This window comes from Culex pipiens, chromosome 3 (assembly GCF_016801865.2).
Source record: "Culex pipiens pallens isolate TS chromosome 3, TS_CPP_V2, whole genome shotgun sequence".
In the NCBI taxonomy this organism is placed as follows: domain Eukaryota; kingdom Metazoa; phylum Arthropoda; class Insecta; order Diptera; family Culicidae; genus Culex; species Culex pipiens.
Window position 1 is genome coordinate 92,329,438 of NC_068939.1, and position 19,180 is coordinate 92,348,617.

A 19,180-nucleotide genomic window follows, 5' to 3' on the forward strand; every position below is an offset into this window, starting at 1 on the left:
CGCCAGGTCTAGGGACAACGAATCCATATGCTCTCTTGGGTAAAAGTGTTCTCCAGACCATTCCCCTTAGGCCTGACCATACCAGAAGTTGGTGCGTTATTTTCCCAGACCTGTAGGAGCGTTTGAACAAAAAGTTCCAATTTCCCATAGTAATTCCCATGTAAAATTTAACCCTGATGCGCGCAGCCAGTTTACAACCAAATGAGCTGATATTTGGCATGAAAGTCCCTATGGGCATGCCTTACAAGGGGAGCAATACTAAAACTTGATCCGAGAACTTTTTGAAAAACGTACCCACCCTAGTATTAATATATAGGCGTGATTATTGTAGTATCATTTTTGGACCTCTCGATTCCCGGGAAATTCGGTCGAGACTCCCGGGAAATTTAAACTTATAAATATCGAAGCAAAATTATGTGAACTAATCAGAAAAAAAAACATTTACAAAATTCAAAATTGTTTAGAACATTGAATGTCCAATGTTCGATGTTCAAGTTCGAATAAACCAATGTTTCTCTAATCTTCTTAGCATAGCATAGCATAGCATTACGGGTCTGCACCACGCTGTAGGGGGTGCCACAATGGTCAATTCAATATTCTTAGACAATTTGATTGCTGCCCGGTACAACCAAAAATATCTAAGAACGGAAATTTCCACACTGTGCTCCAAGGCTACGCCCATACAGTCCCGTGGGGATTTGGGAGGGGATGTTTTTGTTGATCACTAGTGGCAAAAGTGCAGGGAACCCATGCGACTTTTAAAAGTGAACGGAATATTTTGGGAGGTTTGGAATGGGGGTTAGGGGAATTTCATCGGGCCGATGAAAATGGTTGAATGCGTAATGTATTAAATGATTTGGAGGTTTGTAAGTGTAAATGTGAGTCTGTAATGTATTATATAAAAGCATGTAGTTTTGTAATAATAATAATGATTATAATAATAATAATAATAATAATAATAATAAATAAATATCAGTATATTAAAAAAACATAAATATAATCAAGATGATTCCAGGAAGCTTAAAAAAATAGCAGTAAATTAAAATCTAAATGCTCCAGATGGTTCCCATGCTGTTTTAGAAAGAATCGTTAATTTAAGTAATTTGATGATATATGGTATGAGGAGATGGTATGTTACAGGAAAGGTAGTTCATATATGGGAAATGGTGAGATAAAGGAAAGCAATAAGAAAAGAAATAATTTGAACATTCAAATAAATTTACATATGAGCAGTAAAATTGAAATTAATTCCAGGAAGCAATAATTTTAAAACAAATGCTCCAGAGCGATCCATTGCTGTTTTCTTAAAGCATCGTTAGTTCATGCAATTTAAATGTATATTTTATGGGAAAATAGTATGATAGAGGATTAGAAAAATATAAATAAATCATATAGTGAATAGATACATGTTAGCAGTTAATGTAAGGAAGCTGTGGAAAATATAAATATAAATATCCCGTGGAAACAACGACGCAGGCCAAACACGATCAAAGCAGGCCTTGCCTCGCAAAGAGCAACGGTGAGACTGGCCAGCTTCTTTCAAATACATTTTTTCTTCTTTTTCTTCCGCGCGAAACAACCATAAACCAATGTTTCTCTAATCTTCTTATTCAGAAAGTGTATATTTTAACTTGTCAAAAATTCCAATAACTACAATTTAGAGAAGCCAAAAAAAGGTGGACCCATAAATTTACCTTAAAAATTATTTAGCAGTTACACCCCAGGTATGAAATCAAATGTTTTATTTTCAAATATTATTTTTTCTAATTATTTGTAAAAGGGAAAAGCTTTTTCAAGTTAAGTTCAATTTCCATATCTTCTCTTGAGCATAGCAATCCAATCTAGTTTTTTGTGAACATTTGGGTTTTCCTGATAACTGTAAATATTTTTTCAATGAATATTTAATGTTGAACTAAAAAATTAAAAAAAAACTATTTAATTTGTTGTTTTGAGTCGTTATTTATCATAATGCAAAATTCCCGATAGTGGGAAATTATATAAGCTATATTAGTTAACAAGTTTGTGAACCTTTTGAAAAATCACTCAGTGCGAATTAAGATTTGTAAATATTTTAAACTATAATTTTGAGTCTTAAAAAACTCAAGAAACGATTTAGTTTTTGCAGATTCAGAAAAAAAAACCAAAAGTTTTATATAGTTCCTCGAGTTCCTCAAAACAATGAGGCTGTTCAAACTAACGTTTCATAGAATTAGTATGAATTAACAGTAACTGAATTCATTTAAAGAAACACATTTATTACTTTTTATTTTAAATTTTGTACACTATTGGCGTAGTAAAAAAACTGCCCGGGAATTCCCGGGAAATTGCCAAGTTCAACTCTCGATTCCCGGGAAATTGAAAAACTCGAGAATCGTCACCCTCTAGTCCAGAGAGATAGTTTTTAATTTTGAACACAATTTTTTATTTCACTTTAAGTGTCACAAGATATCGTAAAATGTACCTCGATTCGTGAATGATGTCAATCAACTCTGAGATGAGAATGCCGTTAGTTTTAGTTGAAAATTTCGCTGGATTAGCGAAAATTTTGTAAAAAAAAATTAGTCAAAATAACCCAGGAAAACCTCTCTACTGATTTGGTGATGGACCCCCTTTTCGAGTACAATACCCAGATGTGAGGAAGGAAGAAGAAGACGGGTGGTAGGGCTGCCTTAAAACAAAGCTTCAGTTTCGCGAAGAAAACACGAAATATCAATATTGGTCCCTTTACCCCTAACCCAAACCACACTCTATCTCGAAGCTGCCGCTTCTTGGCCAACTACGAAAACAAAACAATTAATGACCATATTCTAGCGCAGCAGAGTCCCCACCGTCTTGGCTCCCTCCCGTCAGCTTGCTCTTGGTCAAGGCCGGAAGACCGCACCGGCAGGAGGCCCCGCCGCGGTAAGATATTCTCGGAACAGACGTAAATCGAGTGGCGCGCGCGCGGCCTCAGCAACGACGCAGCAGCGGCAGCCTGTTATTAACAATGAAAGTTGATATGTTGCCAAAATAATCAAGCAAACCAAATAACCCCCTTGGTAAGCTGTCACCCAGAAACCGGGGGCCCCGGTGTCCAAGTTCCGGCTTGAAAGCGGAGGCATCCCAGGGCACGGTATGGTCGGCTGTTGTCACTGATGGAGGGTGTCGCCTGTGGCGGATAAACAAAACAGGGATCGGTTTAAAAGCAAGAGAGAGTGATCGTAAGTGTGAGTTGCGGGGAAAAGAAAACACTTTGCTGCTGACGTTAATCAACTATGAGTTAGGGTGGTTCAAATTTAACTTTACTCCGTCTGCTTACTACTACATGGCTAGGCCGAATATCAGCGCGATTGGTTCAAATCTTAAACATTCCAAGCTAAGCCAAGATAAGATTTGGAATAAGAACAACAAAACTCGTTGGTTTGCTAGGTTCATTTACATCAATAATTGCCAAATTGTTAAATAGTAAACATTCAAAGTAATCCCTTAGATTTGAAACAGCTTGATTTCGTTGAAGAAACAGAGAGTGGTATGATTATTTTCTACTTTCTCGAATTTTGTTTTCAGCTCCAAACATTACGACAGTTAATTGAAAAAAAAAAATACAAATGTTATTCGTAACCAAAGTGTGTGTTGAGAACGATATATCGATCGTTATCAAATTGAAACACGATAATCTTATCAACGTAACCGTAACCTTCGCCGGTAACTTTTTTAAAGTAATTTTCTTAAAAGAACTCATTAAAAATAACTTTTCTCAGACTTTGAAATCTTTTCTAAAACATGTTATGTTAAATGAAATTATTTTTTTCAGTTTAGAATCTCAAATTATCGCAAAATATTGTACTTTTCTCGAACAAACTAAAATTTTAAAAATTTGAAATATTTCATAAAGATGAAAAAGAAATGCTCAAATTTTCATTAATTCATATATTAATTTAAACATATTTTTTGCAAATTCTCGATTTTTTATGATTTGCATGATAAAATTATGTAAAATTAGACGCCCGCTTGAATGGATATACTTTTCGAATCTACATTGACCCAGAAGGGTCATTTTTTCATTTAGAACAACATTTTTCATTTTAAAATTTCGTGTTTTTTTCTAACTTTGCAGGGTTTTTTTTAGAGTGTAATAATTTTCTACAAATTTGTGGAGTGACAATTACAAAAAAAATTTATATACAAGCATAAGGGGTTTGCTTATAAACATCACGAGTTATCGCGATTTTGCGAAAAAATTTTTTAGAAAAAGTTACTTTTTGCGTTTCTCTTTGTTTCGTCGTCCGTGTCTGTCGCGGATGACGATGAACAGCCATGATCGACGACGACCAACTTTTTCAAAACTTTTTTTTTTTTGTAAAATCGCGATAACTAATGTTTATAAGCAAAACCCTTATGTTGGTTGATTAACATTTTTCTAATTGAAAAGTACATGTTAGAAAAGACACGAAATTTTAAAATGAAAATTTTTGTTCTAAGGAAAAAATTACCCTTCTGAGTAAATGTGGATTCGAAAAGTATATTAAATTTCCCATAAAATGACATGTTCCAAAATTTGTTACAGTCGAGTAACGGAAAAGGGAGAATTTTTAAAACTTTTTTAGTGTTTTTTCGATGAAAAATACGTTTTTTCGGAATTCTGAGTACGCCATCAAATCGGGCGTCTAATTTTACATAAAAGTCCTTTTGACACCAAATTCCTATCTCATCACCGTTTCAGGCTGCAAATTATTGAAAAACACCTTTTTTTTCGCATGTTCCAAAATGAAAGGAAAACGGATCTCGGATTCGTGATCAGGGACAAAAGTTACCTCTTAGGACAAAGTTTCACGCAAATCGAAGAGGGGTCGGGGCAACTGCTGTGTGAGTTGGCGGAAAATTCAAACAAAAGGTTAAGTTGTTTACATCACTTTTAACCGTGCCAAGTTCTTTTTAATTTTTTGATGTGATTTACTCACCAAATTTCGTTTAAACGTATCCGTATTGTTTCCTGAGTGCTGTTTTCACCCGCGCGTAGTGTTCGTTTCGCGAAAACAACCCGTTTTTTCGCGAGTCTCGTGCAATAAATCAGCAAATTTGCTGCCGCTGCTGGTGAAACCTAGCATCACTTTCGGTACCTCCATACTTACCGGCTGGAATAACAACAACAATCCACGCTTCGGTAGTACCACCCATTGTTAGAACTAGGGCGTCCAATTTCCCGGGTTTTGAATTTCCCGGGAAACGGGAAACATATTTTTGAAATCCCGGGAATTCCCGGGATCCCGGGAAACTTTTGTATCAGTAATAAAATTAGCTTGATAATATTAAATGGTGATAATCTTCACTTCAATCGAAACAAGGACAACAGTTTTTAAATAGCCCAAAAGAAAATAAAAATTGATAAACCTCAATTTTGTTCTTTGTGGTTTTTGGATTTTAAATCAAATACAATTTTTAATTCCAATCGGATTATTTGTTTTGATTTGCGGTTAAAATTACATAAGATTTTTTTGAAAATATTTCATTTATATTTTTTTATATGACATGAGAAAAACAGTTTAAAAAGTTTCATTTATTTTTCTATAAAAACAAAAAACGACAACAAATAAAATGATACCAGTCAATGTAAAATTTAAGATAAGTTTTGAATTCATAGATTTATATAAAACATATTTAATAAATTTACTTAAAGTTACTACCGCCAACCGGAGGAAAATTGGATCTAAAGTCTGAATAAGTACAGGAGATTTTAGAGCAATATATTTGGAAATCGGTGTACTAATTGTTTTGTTCTGTTCCTGTTTTAACCGAAGTCATTCAATATATTTTTTTTTTGCTCAAGTAGCATTTGTCATTGTTTGCCCCAGATGCCGGTGTTTGATTATTTTGCCGGTGTTTGATTAAAAATATTTTAACATGATTTTTTTTTCAAATTTAAAGTCGTAAATATACGTAAATATATCCATTCTATTAAAAAATAAAAGAGAAAAAAATTAAAGCGCTAGGCATTTTGCGGACCTGTTAACTTAAATTATAATAATTTTTCCTAATAAGCCAAATAAATGCTTATATTCGCCGAATACAAATTTAAATGCAATTTATCGACTAATTAGTATTCAACTGATCTTCTATTTTAATGCTTCTTATCGATTATTTAGTATTCTACTATTTCCACAACCAAATCTGAATTTCCAGAACAAAATATGATTATTTTTTTCAATTTCGGGAATTCCCGGGACAAATTATGGAAAATCCCGGGATCCGGGAATTCCCGGTTTTGGGAAAATCCCGGGATTTTTGTCCCGGGAATTCCCGGGATGGACGCACTAAGAACAAAGACGGTGTACCCAATTCTGCTTACGCGCTTTACCCATTTCGAGAGGGCTTCCGAGGGGAACGACATATCCGCAATATGGGCTGCAAACAGTGTAACAAGAAGGTTTCTGATTCGGACCGCATCGTGTGTCGCGGTTTCTGCGAGTCGACCTTCCACATGATTTGCGTCAAAGTGGACGTCCCGGCACTCGACGTTATGGGGACGCACCCCAATAACTTCTTCTGGATGTGCGACGAGTGCAGTAAGCTGTTCTTGAGCAGTCATTTCCGTCACCTCGTCAAAGAAAACGACGCAGGCCCCAAAGCGTTAGTCGAGTCAATGAAAACGGTGCAGAGTGATATCGCTAAACTTGCATCGACGGTTGCCGCGCTTAACGAAAAAGTCGAAGCACAATCAACTTCTTCGTCCGACTGGCCTACCCTCGGCCAAAAGCGACAGCGGGACTCGAGCGCGGACCCACCTGGAAAAGCAAACATTCCGGCCGCATCCCGTGGAAAAAAGGCTATGACGTCTGTTCCCATCATCGCGGACGCTGAGCCCGACGATTTGTGGTACATTTGGCTGTCCAGTTTCCCACCAACTGTAACGGAAAACGACATCTGCACGATGGTGAAAGAGTGCCTCTCCGTCGACGAAGATGATCCCGTTGTGGTTAAGATGCTTGTGAAAAAAGGAGTCGACGTCGCCGAGCTCTCTTCTATCACGTTCAAGGTTGGGGTAAGCCGGGACTACCGAGATTCATTTCTGGACGCGGACAACTGGCCTGCAGGATTGGCATTCCGCGAGTTTATTGACTTCACCAGACGACCTAGCGTTACCACCTCGGGGTTCGCGAAACGTCGTACGGATTAACGTCCTACTTATCGATCGACGTATCGCCCCGCATCTTGACAAGGTTTTTCGACTGCTGCCCTCTTCTTGACGATCAATACGCCATATTTGCTGACCCGGGACGCCCGAAAATACGCATCATGGAAGACCCTGATTCTCCCGTCACAGTCGCGCCACCGCTCTGCTGCGACGTATCTAGTTCCGGACATCAAAGTCGTCCCGGCCCTGTGTACGGTTCCAGAGAAAGGGTCTTCTAAACGCCAAATGCAGGCAAGTACAATCCCGCTTTTCACGAACGTGACGTCTTCGACCCTGATGCCCGCCTGCATTCTAGCGACGATCGGACGACGCCCGTACATCGCGATCTACCGAGCTGCAGCTACCGCAACCCGTCACCAAGTAGGTGGCCGTCGGACACTGCTGACCCGGGACGCACGAACCCCCGCATCATGGAAGACCCCGACTCTCCCGTCACAGTCGCGCCACCGCTCTGCTGCGACGTATCTAGTTCCGGACATCAAAGTCGTCCCGGCCCTGTGTACGGCTTTAGAGAACGGGTCTTCCAAAACGCGCTTCCAGGCATGTATTCGCGTTTTTCCGTTCAGTCGACGCTCCCTGATGCTCACAACCTTCCAGCTCCCAGCAATCCTCCGACGCACCGCTCACCCACCCTCGCTCGTTAGCTAGGGTTTCCTCGAGGATTCAGCAATGTCATCTTTATTACCAAAATGCTGGTGGCATGAACGGCAACCTTGATGACTACCTTCACGCCAGCTCAGGAGAATGCTTCGACTTCATCGCCCTGACGGAAACTTGGCTGAAAGAGAACACGCTTTCGTCGCAGGTCTTTGGACCGGCTTACGAAGTTTTCCGCTGCAATCGTGGACCAAACAACAGCAGGAAAGTGGAAGGAGGAGGAGTCCTCGTCGCGGCACGCCGCTGTTTCAAGCCACGCCGGATTGACCAAGACGCTTGGAAGGCAGTCGAGCAGGTCTGGGTGTCTCTGAAGTTGTCTGATCGTGTCCTTTTCCTCTGTGTGGTATACTTCCCCCCGGATCGCATTTACGACAAGGACCTGTATAAGATCCATCTCGATTCGATAGCATCTATTGCAGAACGCACGCGCCCGATCGACGACATCGTTGTCGTAGGGGACTTCAACTTGCCGAAACTGACCTGGACACCTTCCCGTAACGGTTTCTTGTACCCGGATCCTGATCGCTCACAATTCCATCCCTGCGCGCGTGATCTTTTGGCCGGATATAACCTGGCCACTCTGCAGCAGATCAACCATATTGAGAACGAAGACGGTCGCCGTCTCGATCTTTGCTTTGTGAGCGCACAAGATTTCGCCCCAACGCTAATCGTTGCCCCGGCCCCGCTTGCTAAGATCGTCCATCGCCACCCCGCGCTCGTTGTCACCATCGACGGTTGTCACAGTTCTGCTGTTCGAGACCGACCGGACACCGTATGCTACAACTTCCGAGGTGCTGATTACGATGAAATGTCTCTGGCACTGCGCAACATCGACTGGGATAGTGTATTGGACTCTGTTGACGTCGACGCCGCGGTCGATACATTCTCATCAATCCTGCGAGATCACATCGACCATTTCGTTCCTAAGGTCAGGAAGCGTAATTCTACTCACCTACCGTGGCAAACGCCGGAGCTTTGCAACCTCAAAACCCAGAAGCGAGCCGCTTTCAAGATCTTCTCCAGGTGTGGAACACTTTCCCTTCGTGAGTACTACTTGAGAATGAACAGCAAATACCAGCGTCTGAGTCGCAGTTGTATGGCAAGCTACCAGCGCAAGAAGCAGCGTGAGCTGAAGGCCAACCCGAAGAAGTTTTGGAAATTCGTCGACGAGAACCGCAAAGAATCCGGGCTGCCTTCGTCCATGCGATTGGCCAACGAGGAAGCTGAGAGCACTGCAGAAATCTGCAGGCTGTTCGCCAAAAAGTTTTCGAGTGTTTTTACAAACGAACATATCACCGACGACGAGATCCAAATTGCTGCCAACAGCGTTCCCCGTTGCGATCGATCTCTTCCCATGATTGACATCGATGACGACGCCGTATCAGCTGCGATAACTAAACTGAAACATTCCAGCTCCCCTGGACCGGACGGAATACCCTCGACACTGCTGAAGCGATGTTCGTCCGCGCTGGTATCGCCCCTCTTGCACCTGTTCCGGCTATCCCTCGCCTCCGGAAAGTTCCCGTGTGCATGGAAGCAGGCATTCATGTTCCCCGTGCATAAAAAAGGCGATCGAAGGAACATCGAGAACTACAGAGGTATCTCTGCCCTCTGTGCTGCCTCGAAACTGTTCGAGTTGGTGGTGATTGGTCCAATCTTTGCCCATTGCCGCCAGGAATTATTCAGCGATCAGCATGGATTCTTTCCAAAACGGTCCACTGCCACGAATCTGCTGTGCTTCATCGAGTTCGTTATCGATAGCTTCGACAATCGCTCTCAAACTGACGCCGTTTATACAGATTTGTCGGCAGCTTTCGACAAGATTAACCACAGTATTGCTATCGCCAAACTCGAGAAGCTCGGATTCTGTGGCAGCCTGTTGACATGGTTCAGGTCGTATCTGTCGGGACGCTCGCTGCGGGTGAAAATCGAGGACACACTCTCCGAAAGTTTCGACGCTACCTCTGGAATCGGTCAAGGCAGCCACCTCGGTCCGTTGGTGTTCTTGTTCTATTTCAACGACGCCAACTTCACCCTGAGAGGACCTCATCTTTCCTACGCAGACGACCTCAAACTGTTCGCCAAGATCGACTGTCTTGAAGATGCCGAAGCCCTGCAACGCGAACTGGATAAGTTCGCTGATTGGTGTGAGGCGAATCACATGGTCCTTAATCCCGGAAAATGCCAGGTGATAACGTTTAGCCGGAAGCACTCTCCGATAATCTTCAACTACCATCTTGGCGACACACTAGTGGAAAGGTTTTGATTTATTTCAGGCAGCTTTAACATGTTTGTCATTCGCTGCCTCACTAGTGGAAAGAGTTGATCACGTTAAGGATCTCGGTGTCATACTGGACATTAAACTGACGTTCAAGCAACACGTGTCCTTCATCTCTGCCAAAGCATCCCGTCAGCTCGGTCTGGTGATCCGTATGACACGCCACTTCACCGACATCCACTGCTTGAAAACGCTGTTCTGCTCGTTGGTCCGGTCCTCGCTCGAATATTGCTCGTCGGTTTGGACTCCGCACTACAACAACGCCGTTTATCAGCTAGAGAGAATTCAACGCAGGTTTGTCCGATACGCCCTGAGACTGCTGCCCTGGAGAAATCCCCAGCAGCTGCCGCCATACGAAGACCGCTGCCAGCTCATGCATCTCGACACTCTCCAGCTGCGTCGTGACCTGGCCCGTGCGTTGACAGTTTCGGACGTTCTGACCGACAGGATCGATTGCCCCTCTCTCCGAGAAAAGATCACCCTGACTGCACCTGCCCGCCAGCTACGCCACACGCCAATCATGCAGATCCCTTTCCGCCGTACCAATTACAGCGCCAACGGAGCCATCGTCGGACTGAAGCGAGCCTTCAATAAAGTGTCCTCTGTTTTTGACGTCAGTTTGTCTCGCGATGTGTTAAAGTCCAAGTTTTTATCAGTGTTAAGACGAATGTTCTAGTTTTAGTCTTAGTTTTAAGTTCATTTGGGCAATAAGTGCCTGTTGAGAAATATACAAACGATAAATTACCCGAATGTTAAAGATATTGAAAAAAAAATCTTACTGACAATTCGACGTTGTCGTGCTGTCATGTCGCACGTCGCTTTTTGATGTTCTGAGATAAACGCGTTTTAATGTTTGATCTTAAATAAACATAAGTTTAAGCACGCAATATAAACAATAACGATCATGTTTTGTTTGGCTGACCATTCTGTGCATTGTCCCGAAGTTTAGTTGAATTTGGTTGGCGGAGTTCCGAGTTATAGTTACAATTGTTTACGGTAGTCTGGCATGTACGTGTGCCAAACGCGTTCTGACCTGAAATCCCTTTGACCAGTTGTCGTTCTTACAGCAATTTTGAGGGTGTGTCAAGATAGCCTTTTTTCAAAATTTGAAAACTTTTGGTCAAAAAAAAATCTAGCATTTCTTAAAAGGAAGGGAGGTATAGTATTAAGGTTGCTAGACAAAAAGTGACTTAGTGGGGTGGGGTATGGATGACGGTTTGCTGTAGGGAGCTGTCACTCGTTTTTTCTGTGACGAAAACGCCCGAATTACAAAAAAATACCCAACCATATGCCATATTTTGCAACGGTTGGGCCGGTCGTACCGATGACGGACGTGTGTCGCAAACACTCATGTGAAATATTTCGCATAGTTTGTCGTTGTTGTTGTTGTTGTTGTTAATTTTCCTCATTCTGAGTGGAAAATAGGACGGAAAATGGTTCCGCTCGGGTGATGATGGGAGGATGAGTCGGACTTTCGTCGCGCAATATGGCCGCAACAAACAATTTTCGTCACCGCGCAGAGCGTCACTTTTGACGCACTCTGCACCAGCATCAGTGTCCCGCCAAAATTACCAGCGTGTGTGATCGCCATCATTAATCTGGGTTTTATTTTCGCTTTTCCACCTCACTTTGCAGTTTGTTGACCTGGGCGTGGTGACGTCGATCGAAGCTAATCACAAACAAATTGAGACTGCCAGGAAGGGACAGGAGGTCTGCATCAAGATCGAGCCGATCCCGGGCGAAACGCCCAAGATGTTCGGCCGACACTTTGAGGAAACCGATATGCTAGTTAGTAAGGTAAGTGGCGTTTGTATTAATATTTATTTGTATAGCTTAATTAATTATTCTTTGTTCGGTGCTGATTCGAGTTTCTTAAGGATGTAAAAGGTATCATTTCTTGTCATAAGTTGGCAATGTCTGCTTCAGAATATCATTAAATCTGGACTAAGAATGCATCAATCAAACAGGATTTTCCTCATAATTGAATCAAAATCAATCACAACAGGAACTACCATAATTGAATGCCAATGTTCCAGAATGCCCACGAACAATTGATTAACAAGATGAGTCGATCAAATGATGATCATTTGGTGTTTGCTCTCTGCATCGCTTAGAAAAATTTAATCGTTAACAAATCTGGACAATCCATTTGGGTTCCACAAATTCCAAATTTCAAGCTTTATTTTAATTTATTTTAAACTAAAAGCATCCAAAATCCAAAATTCAACATTAAACAATGCATTTAATCAATAGTTAACAATCAATTGTATAATATGTCCATCAATATATGAAAAATGGTATACCATATTTATAAAATTCTTTGTACCTACTCCCACGCAGAAAAAAGTTTTGTAGAATCAGCCTGTACGAGGTTTGAATCAACAAAATTTTTGTTGAATATAATCAACGCCGATTTTGCTTTGAAACAAACCTTGATTTTCTCGATTCCACGAAAGTCTTTTGTTGTTTTGAAAAAGCTGCTTTGACGTTTAGCGTTGAGTCAACAAAAATTATGATTTTCAAATCAACAAAATGTTTTGTTGATTCAAATATGCCTTATTTTTCTGCGTGATAGACTAGGATGTCAGGAACAATGTTTCAACATAAGAAAAAAAATCCCAAAAAGTGCCTTTTACGACTATTTTATAGAATTTTTTTATAGTTAAATATCCCCTGAAAAAATCCTGTACAGACATAGTTCTTAAATGCTTGTGTTTGGGCATGGCAGGGCGTTTTAGAAAAAAATTATTTTGAGTGTATTTTTTCAAAAATCACTTTGCAAAATAAGCCTAAAAAATGCCACCAATACATGCAGTTTGTAGGAAATTTCACAGAGAACATATTTCGTTTTTTTTATCCTCTACAACCCAACCCCGCCTTTAGACGGGCTTAGATCTAAATTATTAGAATCTAAAAATTAGATCTAAAAATAAGATCTTTATTATTTAGAAGAACTCTTGGAATTTTAGAAAACTTTAGGCTTGGAAGTTTGACTTGTTTTATGTGATTTTGCCAATGTTTTTTTAAAAATGTCAGTTTTTTAGTTGTCAACCTTGGCGGAGTTTTTTACTATCATTTCCTAAACATAAAGTAAAAAGCAGGATGCAGTAGTTTTTTTAGTGTCCCAGACTATGCCTCTACGCGTTTTTTACAATTTTTCCCTCTAACGCCTTGAGCTTTTGCCTCTTTTAAAAATACACAGCATAAAATCCGATGGTAAAATCGCATGCAAAAGCATGCACATCACCTTTGTGGACAAAAGCATGTAATATTGTATGAGAAAACGTGTACACAAAAAGCATGTACCAAAGAAAATATCAGGTCTGCTCACCCCAAAAATAACATCAATCCGGCGAGAGTCATATCCAGATAACCAAGTCCGCGCCCCAACCCTCTCGGCTATCTCGCCGCAATGAAAATGGTCGGATCAATGCCAATGTAACAGAAGGTTTTCCGTACGTCGTATACCGTGTTCCTGGTTGTATGGTCGCCACCACAGTTGAAGCATTTTGCTTCGATGTTCTCGTTGATTGTGTTGCAAACTTGAGTTTTGTGCTAACCTCCGCAGGTTGCACAACGACTCTTGATAAAACTGTTCCTTACACCATGTGCAAACTGCAAGCATTTCGAACATTGCGTCACGTCACGGTGCACTGGACGATAACGTTCCCAAGTCACGATAATGTTGAAAATTGCCGAAACTGCTTTCAGCTCAGACGGCGTTGTCGATCCTGTCTCGAGATGGACCAGGTACAGTTGATCACGATACTTGATGTCCTTGTTGTGTCTCATCATCTTGAAGACTTCGATCACGTTCAACTTAAGAGTTTTGAGCTCTTCTTTCAGCACATTCACATCCATGTCGTACAGGCCTCGGAGGACCTGTTTCATGGGGCGTTTACCTGGATCGTCATGGCTGTAGTATTCAATCTTTGTGTTGTTCAAGAAATCCCGAACGTAGTTGTAATCCTTTCTGGTAGGTAGCAGAATTTTGAGTCCATCAGCACACAAGCGAATGGAAGCTCGTAAAGCACCAGATTTGATAAACCCGGTCAGCCACTTTCGCACCGAATCCGATGACGATGTTTTCACAAAAATGGGTGGCAACCTTTCCCGTCGTTCAAATTCTTCCTTCTCGCTCACGTCCACAGGGAGGGTAGCGACAATTTTTGAGCATCCTTGCTCAAACTGCCTGGCTTTGCAGGTAGCGCTTCGGCATTCTTTAGCTTCTTCAAATCTGCCGATCCTGCTGGTCCTCACCGCCTCCTTTTCTTGCCGTGAGGCATTTTTGCACTTTTTAGCACTTTTCAGTAGCTAATATCGAGGAGTACCACCTTTGGTGGTCCCAAAGGGAATATAATTCTCTGATATTCCGATACAAGTCCAAGAATAACAGAAATGTAGAAAAATTGATATTATAAAAAGTTTATTCATTAGTTCTGAATGTTTCAAAATTATTTGTCACAAAACTATTGATTTTATTGCACTTTGAAAATTCAGCTTTCAAAAAATTTTGTTTCCTCATGCCCAATGGTGCGCCATTTAAAAAAAAACGTAAAATAAATTTAACAAATTAAAATTTCAAAATCGATGTGCAAGGGTTCAAATGACTTGTGAACATTTTTTGTTTCACCTTAAATGCTTTCGTGTCGATTGTTCCAGCTTGTAATTATTTTCACAAAAATACCCAATTTTTGTTTGAATTTTGGTCTGTAAAAACGCTCGTACTCCATCAATGTGGATGGAATTTCAGAACTTAATTTATATGTTTCCTAAACATGTGCAAAAAGAAGCAGTTGCAAATATTGTCACATCTCCGAGAAATTTGATCTCAAAGTTTTGATGCGTTGGTGCTACTATAGGCGTTACAGGGTTAAATGATAATGGTGCCATTTTAGAGCAGAAAATTTGAAAAAAGCAAAAAAAATGAAAAAGTGACTGTAAAAACATGAAAAAATAGAAAGGCAAGATGATATGATAGGAGGTGGTAGAAAAGGCAAAATTCTATCAAAAAGTAAAGATAAAGTAAACAAGATAATTGCAAATTAAAATATTAAAATTAAAACAAGAAAAACATTAAACAAGAGAAGTAAAGTTTTTCGTAGAACAAAAGATGGTCAAGAACAGGGGAAATAAAAAAATAAAAAATAAAATTGGCTCTAGAGGGTTAACATCTCAATAAAATACTTGAAAAAACTCATTTTTAATTCAAGCTAAGTTGTAAACATTTCTTTTGATTTTTTGTTCTATGGAAACCGCTTTTTCTGTTGTACAAGCTTTTTGGTCACACCTCCTAAAATTTGGGAGTGATGTGAGCAGACCCGTTTTGTCGAAACGCACTTGAAATTGGTATGTAAAAATCATCTTTTTTTGTTATTTGATTTTTGTAATTTTTATTTTTCTTCCAATTAACAATAGCGTTCAAATTGAGAAATTTGAAATTCTTTGCAAAAAGCACTGATTGCTCTCAATTTTTACAAACTACAAACAATAAGCTACCCCAATACATAGACGGTTGGATCAACTTCCAAAAGGCTAATGCATGTGTGTGTGTGTTTTTTTTTCTTTAATTTTGTAGAAAAAAAAAATCAAAATTCGATTTTATGATCTCAGTTTAAAAGATGTTTTAAATATTGGTATTTTGTTTCGAAAGAGGGCATTTTCTTATTGAAAAGGGGGGTTGAGCACATTAGAGATGATGATTTTTCTAAAATAATTATCATGCACCAATTTTAGTACAATGACACAATTCTCTGCGTTTGTCAATTATCGTGATTACATTTCTCTGACGTCATTCATTATAAAATCCTCATCCTAGGGAACGGGGTATCCTTTCCGGCAACTCGTTGCCATGCTCTGCAAGAGGATATTCCGTTGAGCAAACAGTTGCTCGCCTAATGAATAATTTATGGTTGGAAAAGGTGACGCTCTGGGAACAGCCAGCTCCATATCCAAACAACACCACCTCACATCATCCAGGTCGAAAGGGGGGTAAATTATACCTGAGGGACACCGGAAAAGTCCACCCGGTCCGGGCATCGCTCCTCATGAATGACGCAATGCCTGTTTTCCTCCGTGGATGCTTTCCCATTTCGACCTGAATGGGGCACGAAGCCAAAATTGGTTCTGCCCTTTAATAACTAATAGTGTGTGGTGCACAATCTCTTGAATGGGAAAATGTTCCGTGTCCCAAAGTGCGCAGAAGCCAAAGTTGTCCTCGATATTGTTTTTGTGCTGCACTTTCTGAATGAATCGATGACCTCGTTTCGGTACATAGCACGGAACACAAACCGGATGGTCGCTGCCAGGATCGGGTTGGCTCCTTCCGCGCGCTGGCCTCATAACTGGGTTATACGTGACCTCATGGACGCCTCGATGACGTCAATCGTTGCCTCAGAATGCTGGCTAGAGTTCGATAACACAAAAACAGTGCAGTGGTGATGACGTCAGTGTGCGGTGCACTTTGCACTCCCCGGCCCAATTGCAAACTTAATTAAATTGAAATTGCAGTGTGAATTGGGAATGAGGGAAAGGTTTGCGAGGGAGATTCTATCAGGATTTTATTGCTGAGCAATTCTTATTTCTTTTTTTTATTTGGCTGAAACTTTTCTATGTCCAAAGAAGACAAAAACACCATCCTTAAACTTTAGCTTGATCATTTAAAAATTATAAAGCTTTTCTCTATGGTGAATAATAACCGATCCTTAAATTTAAGACTTCATTCGATTGATGTGTGTCGACCGATGAATATTCATTTGTATTAAGCTGTACAGTTTTTAATTAGTATTCACTGAACACATTTTGCCCCGCTAGAGCGTAAATTGATTGAATTTTAAAATTATAATTCAACCCATCGTTAAAGCTCTTGTGCTGCGGAGACTACTCCAACGCGAAATAATTCTGCCCCGACAGTCCCCCACGAGGTTGATGAAGCTCTCCTACGCCGACGCCCCGACTTAAGTGGAGTAACGAACCGGTGCCATATTTGACGAGGCGCAACCTCAGGTCCAACGTTGCAGTTTGAAGTGCGGGGGGGAGGAGGCAGGATATACGTAGGAAATTAAGCTTAAAGTGATTTGCATTCACTGTCAATTATGGCTCCTTTTATTCACGCCATCTCCGGCGCGGGGCTGATCCGACGTGCCTGATCTTGCAGAGCAGCAAAAAATAAATTAAAAAAAAGACGTTGTCTATTCGACGAAACGACTGTCGCAAATCTCGTCCCGGGATGCACATGCGGGGTTCACTTAAAGAGGGACGTCCCTTGGATGCTGGTCGCAGCACTTACTTCTGATCCGGTGTGGTGTGCTGTACGTGAATATTAATCACAGACACGGTGTTGCGAAATTTGTTGTTCCAGTTTACATAATTGCTTTTATTCGAGTTTGCATCTATAAACATTATTATGATATTGTAAAGTAATTCCTATAAAAAAAAAACTGACTTTTTATTTACAACTTTCGCATTCTTCTTTTTTCTTCTTTATTTGCTTTTTTTTCTGCAGAGCTAACATTTCGTTAAGATCAATTATCAATTTTAGAGCTAACTTATTATTTTGATCAATTGCTTGCGCTTCTACGCATAATGTCTGCGGTTAATTTCAAGCAGTCGGTCTGGCCACTTGAATTTTTATGATGTTTAAATGCATTATAATGCAATGGCGCAGTAATAACTGATAACGTTAATGATGACAAGAAAGAATGCCCTAGATTAGATTTGGTAAGGCTATTGCAATTTTTTTTCATGTTTTTGTCTCCCCGAGAGCTTCGAAATCCCTGCAAAATTGAGGAGGCATTAAAATTTTTGTAATTTTCTGTTCTACAACTTTGTAAAATATTCTAACCCTGCAAAGTTAGAAAAAACACGAAATTTTAAAATGAAAATTTTTGTTCTAAATGAAAAAATGACCCTTCTGGGTCAGTGTAGATTCGAAAAGTACATTAAATTTCCCATAAAATGACATGTTCCAAAAAAATTTACAGTCGAGTAACGGAAAATGGGAGAATTTTTAAAACTTTTTTGGTGTTTTTTCGGAATTCTGAGTACGCTATCAAATCGGGCGTCTAATTTTACATAAAAGTCCCTTTGACACCAAATTTCTATCTCATCACCGTTTCAGGCTGCAAATTATTGAAAAACACCTCTTTTTTCGCATGTTCAAAAATGGAAGGGGTCGTACCGCCCCTCCGTCACGAGATATCAAAAAACGGACCTCGGATTCGTGATCAAGGACAAAAGTTACCCCTTAGGACAAAGTTTCACGCAAATCGAAGAGGGGTCGGGGCAACTTTTCCCGATTTCGTGTGAGTTGGTAGAGAATTACCCTGTTATAATTCAGTTTAATTCCCATTTTTATGTTTCAAATTTATTTATAGAACTGCGTGCACTGTGTTGACATTGTCTTGTTTAATTTTTTTTGGTTCAAGATATTTATCAGATACCATGATGTTTTCGAAGCATTTTTATTGTGATTGGAAAGCTCACTATCAGTATTTAACAAAATTAAATATGGTTTGATTTTTTGAATTATGCTTTTAAAACATTATCAACTATTTTATCAATCTTCTACTTGGAACGCAACATGCTCATTTTGTATGTAAATAAAAACAAATCAAAGTGTCATGCTGAAAACATTTCAAGCTGACAAAAAATCTCGAAAATAAGTTGCAACTAATTTTGAAATACAGTTAAACTGGCGCTCTTATGCCTTGCATATGCAACTTTGCATATATGAGTCATTGAATTTATTAGATATATCGATTAACCCAATGTTTACAATTTCTCTGCAAAACTCTTAAAGTGTTGATCCTTAAAAAATATCGTTGAGCAAGTCTAATTTTTGTTAAATGCCTTAAATCGGGGTGATATAATTGATATAATTGAATTTACTTTTCAAATATCAGAATTTTCTCAAGTTGTGAATGTTAGAAATGTGTACCGGGCTGGATCACACAATGTCCATGTACTTCTTCTCAAATAAATTCAAAAAAGCTTTAAAAAATAATTACTTTGAAAATTGTTTATTTGAAAACCAGGACATCTTTGATAGTTACTGCACACCAATTTGTCATTAC

At 39.9% G+C, this 19,180-nt stretch overlaps 1 protein-coding gene across 1 annotated transcript in view; it reads left to right on the plus strand.

Annotated features, from left to right (window-relative positions):
• Positions 1–19,180, plus strand: part of LOC120420057 (eukaryotic translation initiation factor 5B) — a 185,885-nt gene that overhangs the window by 148,971 nt on the left and 17,734 nt on the right. The window contains exon 8 of the mRNA XM_039582968.2: positions 11,742–11,903. Coding sequence (XP_039438902.1) covers positions 11,742–11,903 — 162 coding nt within the window. The remainder of the gene's footprint in view (positions 1–11,741; positions 11,904–19,180) is intronic.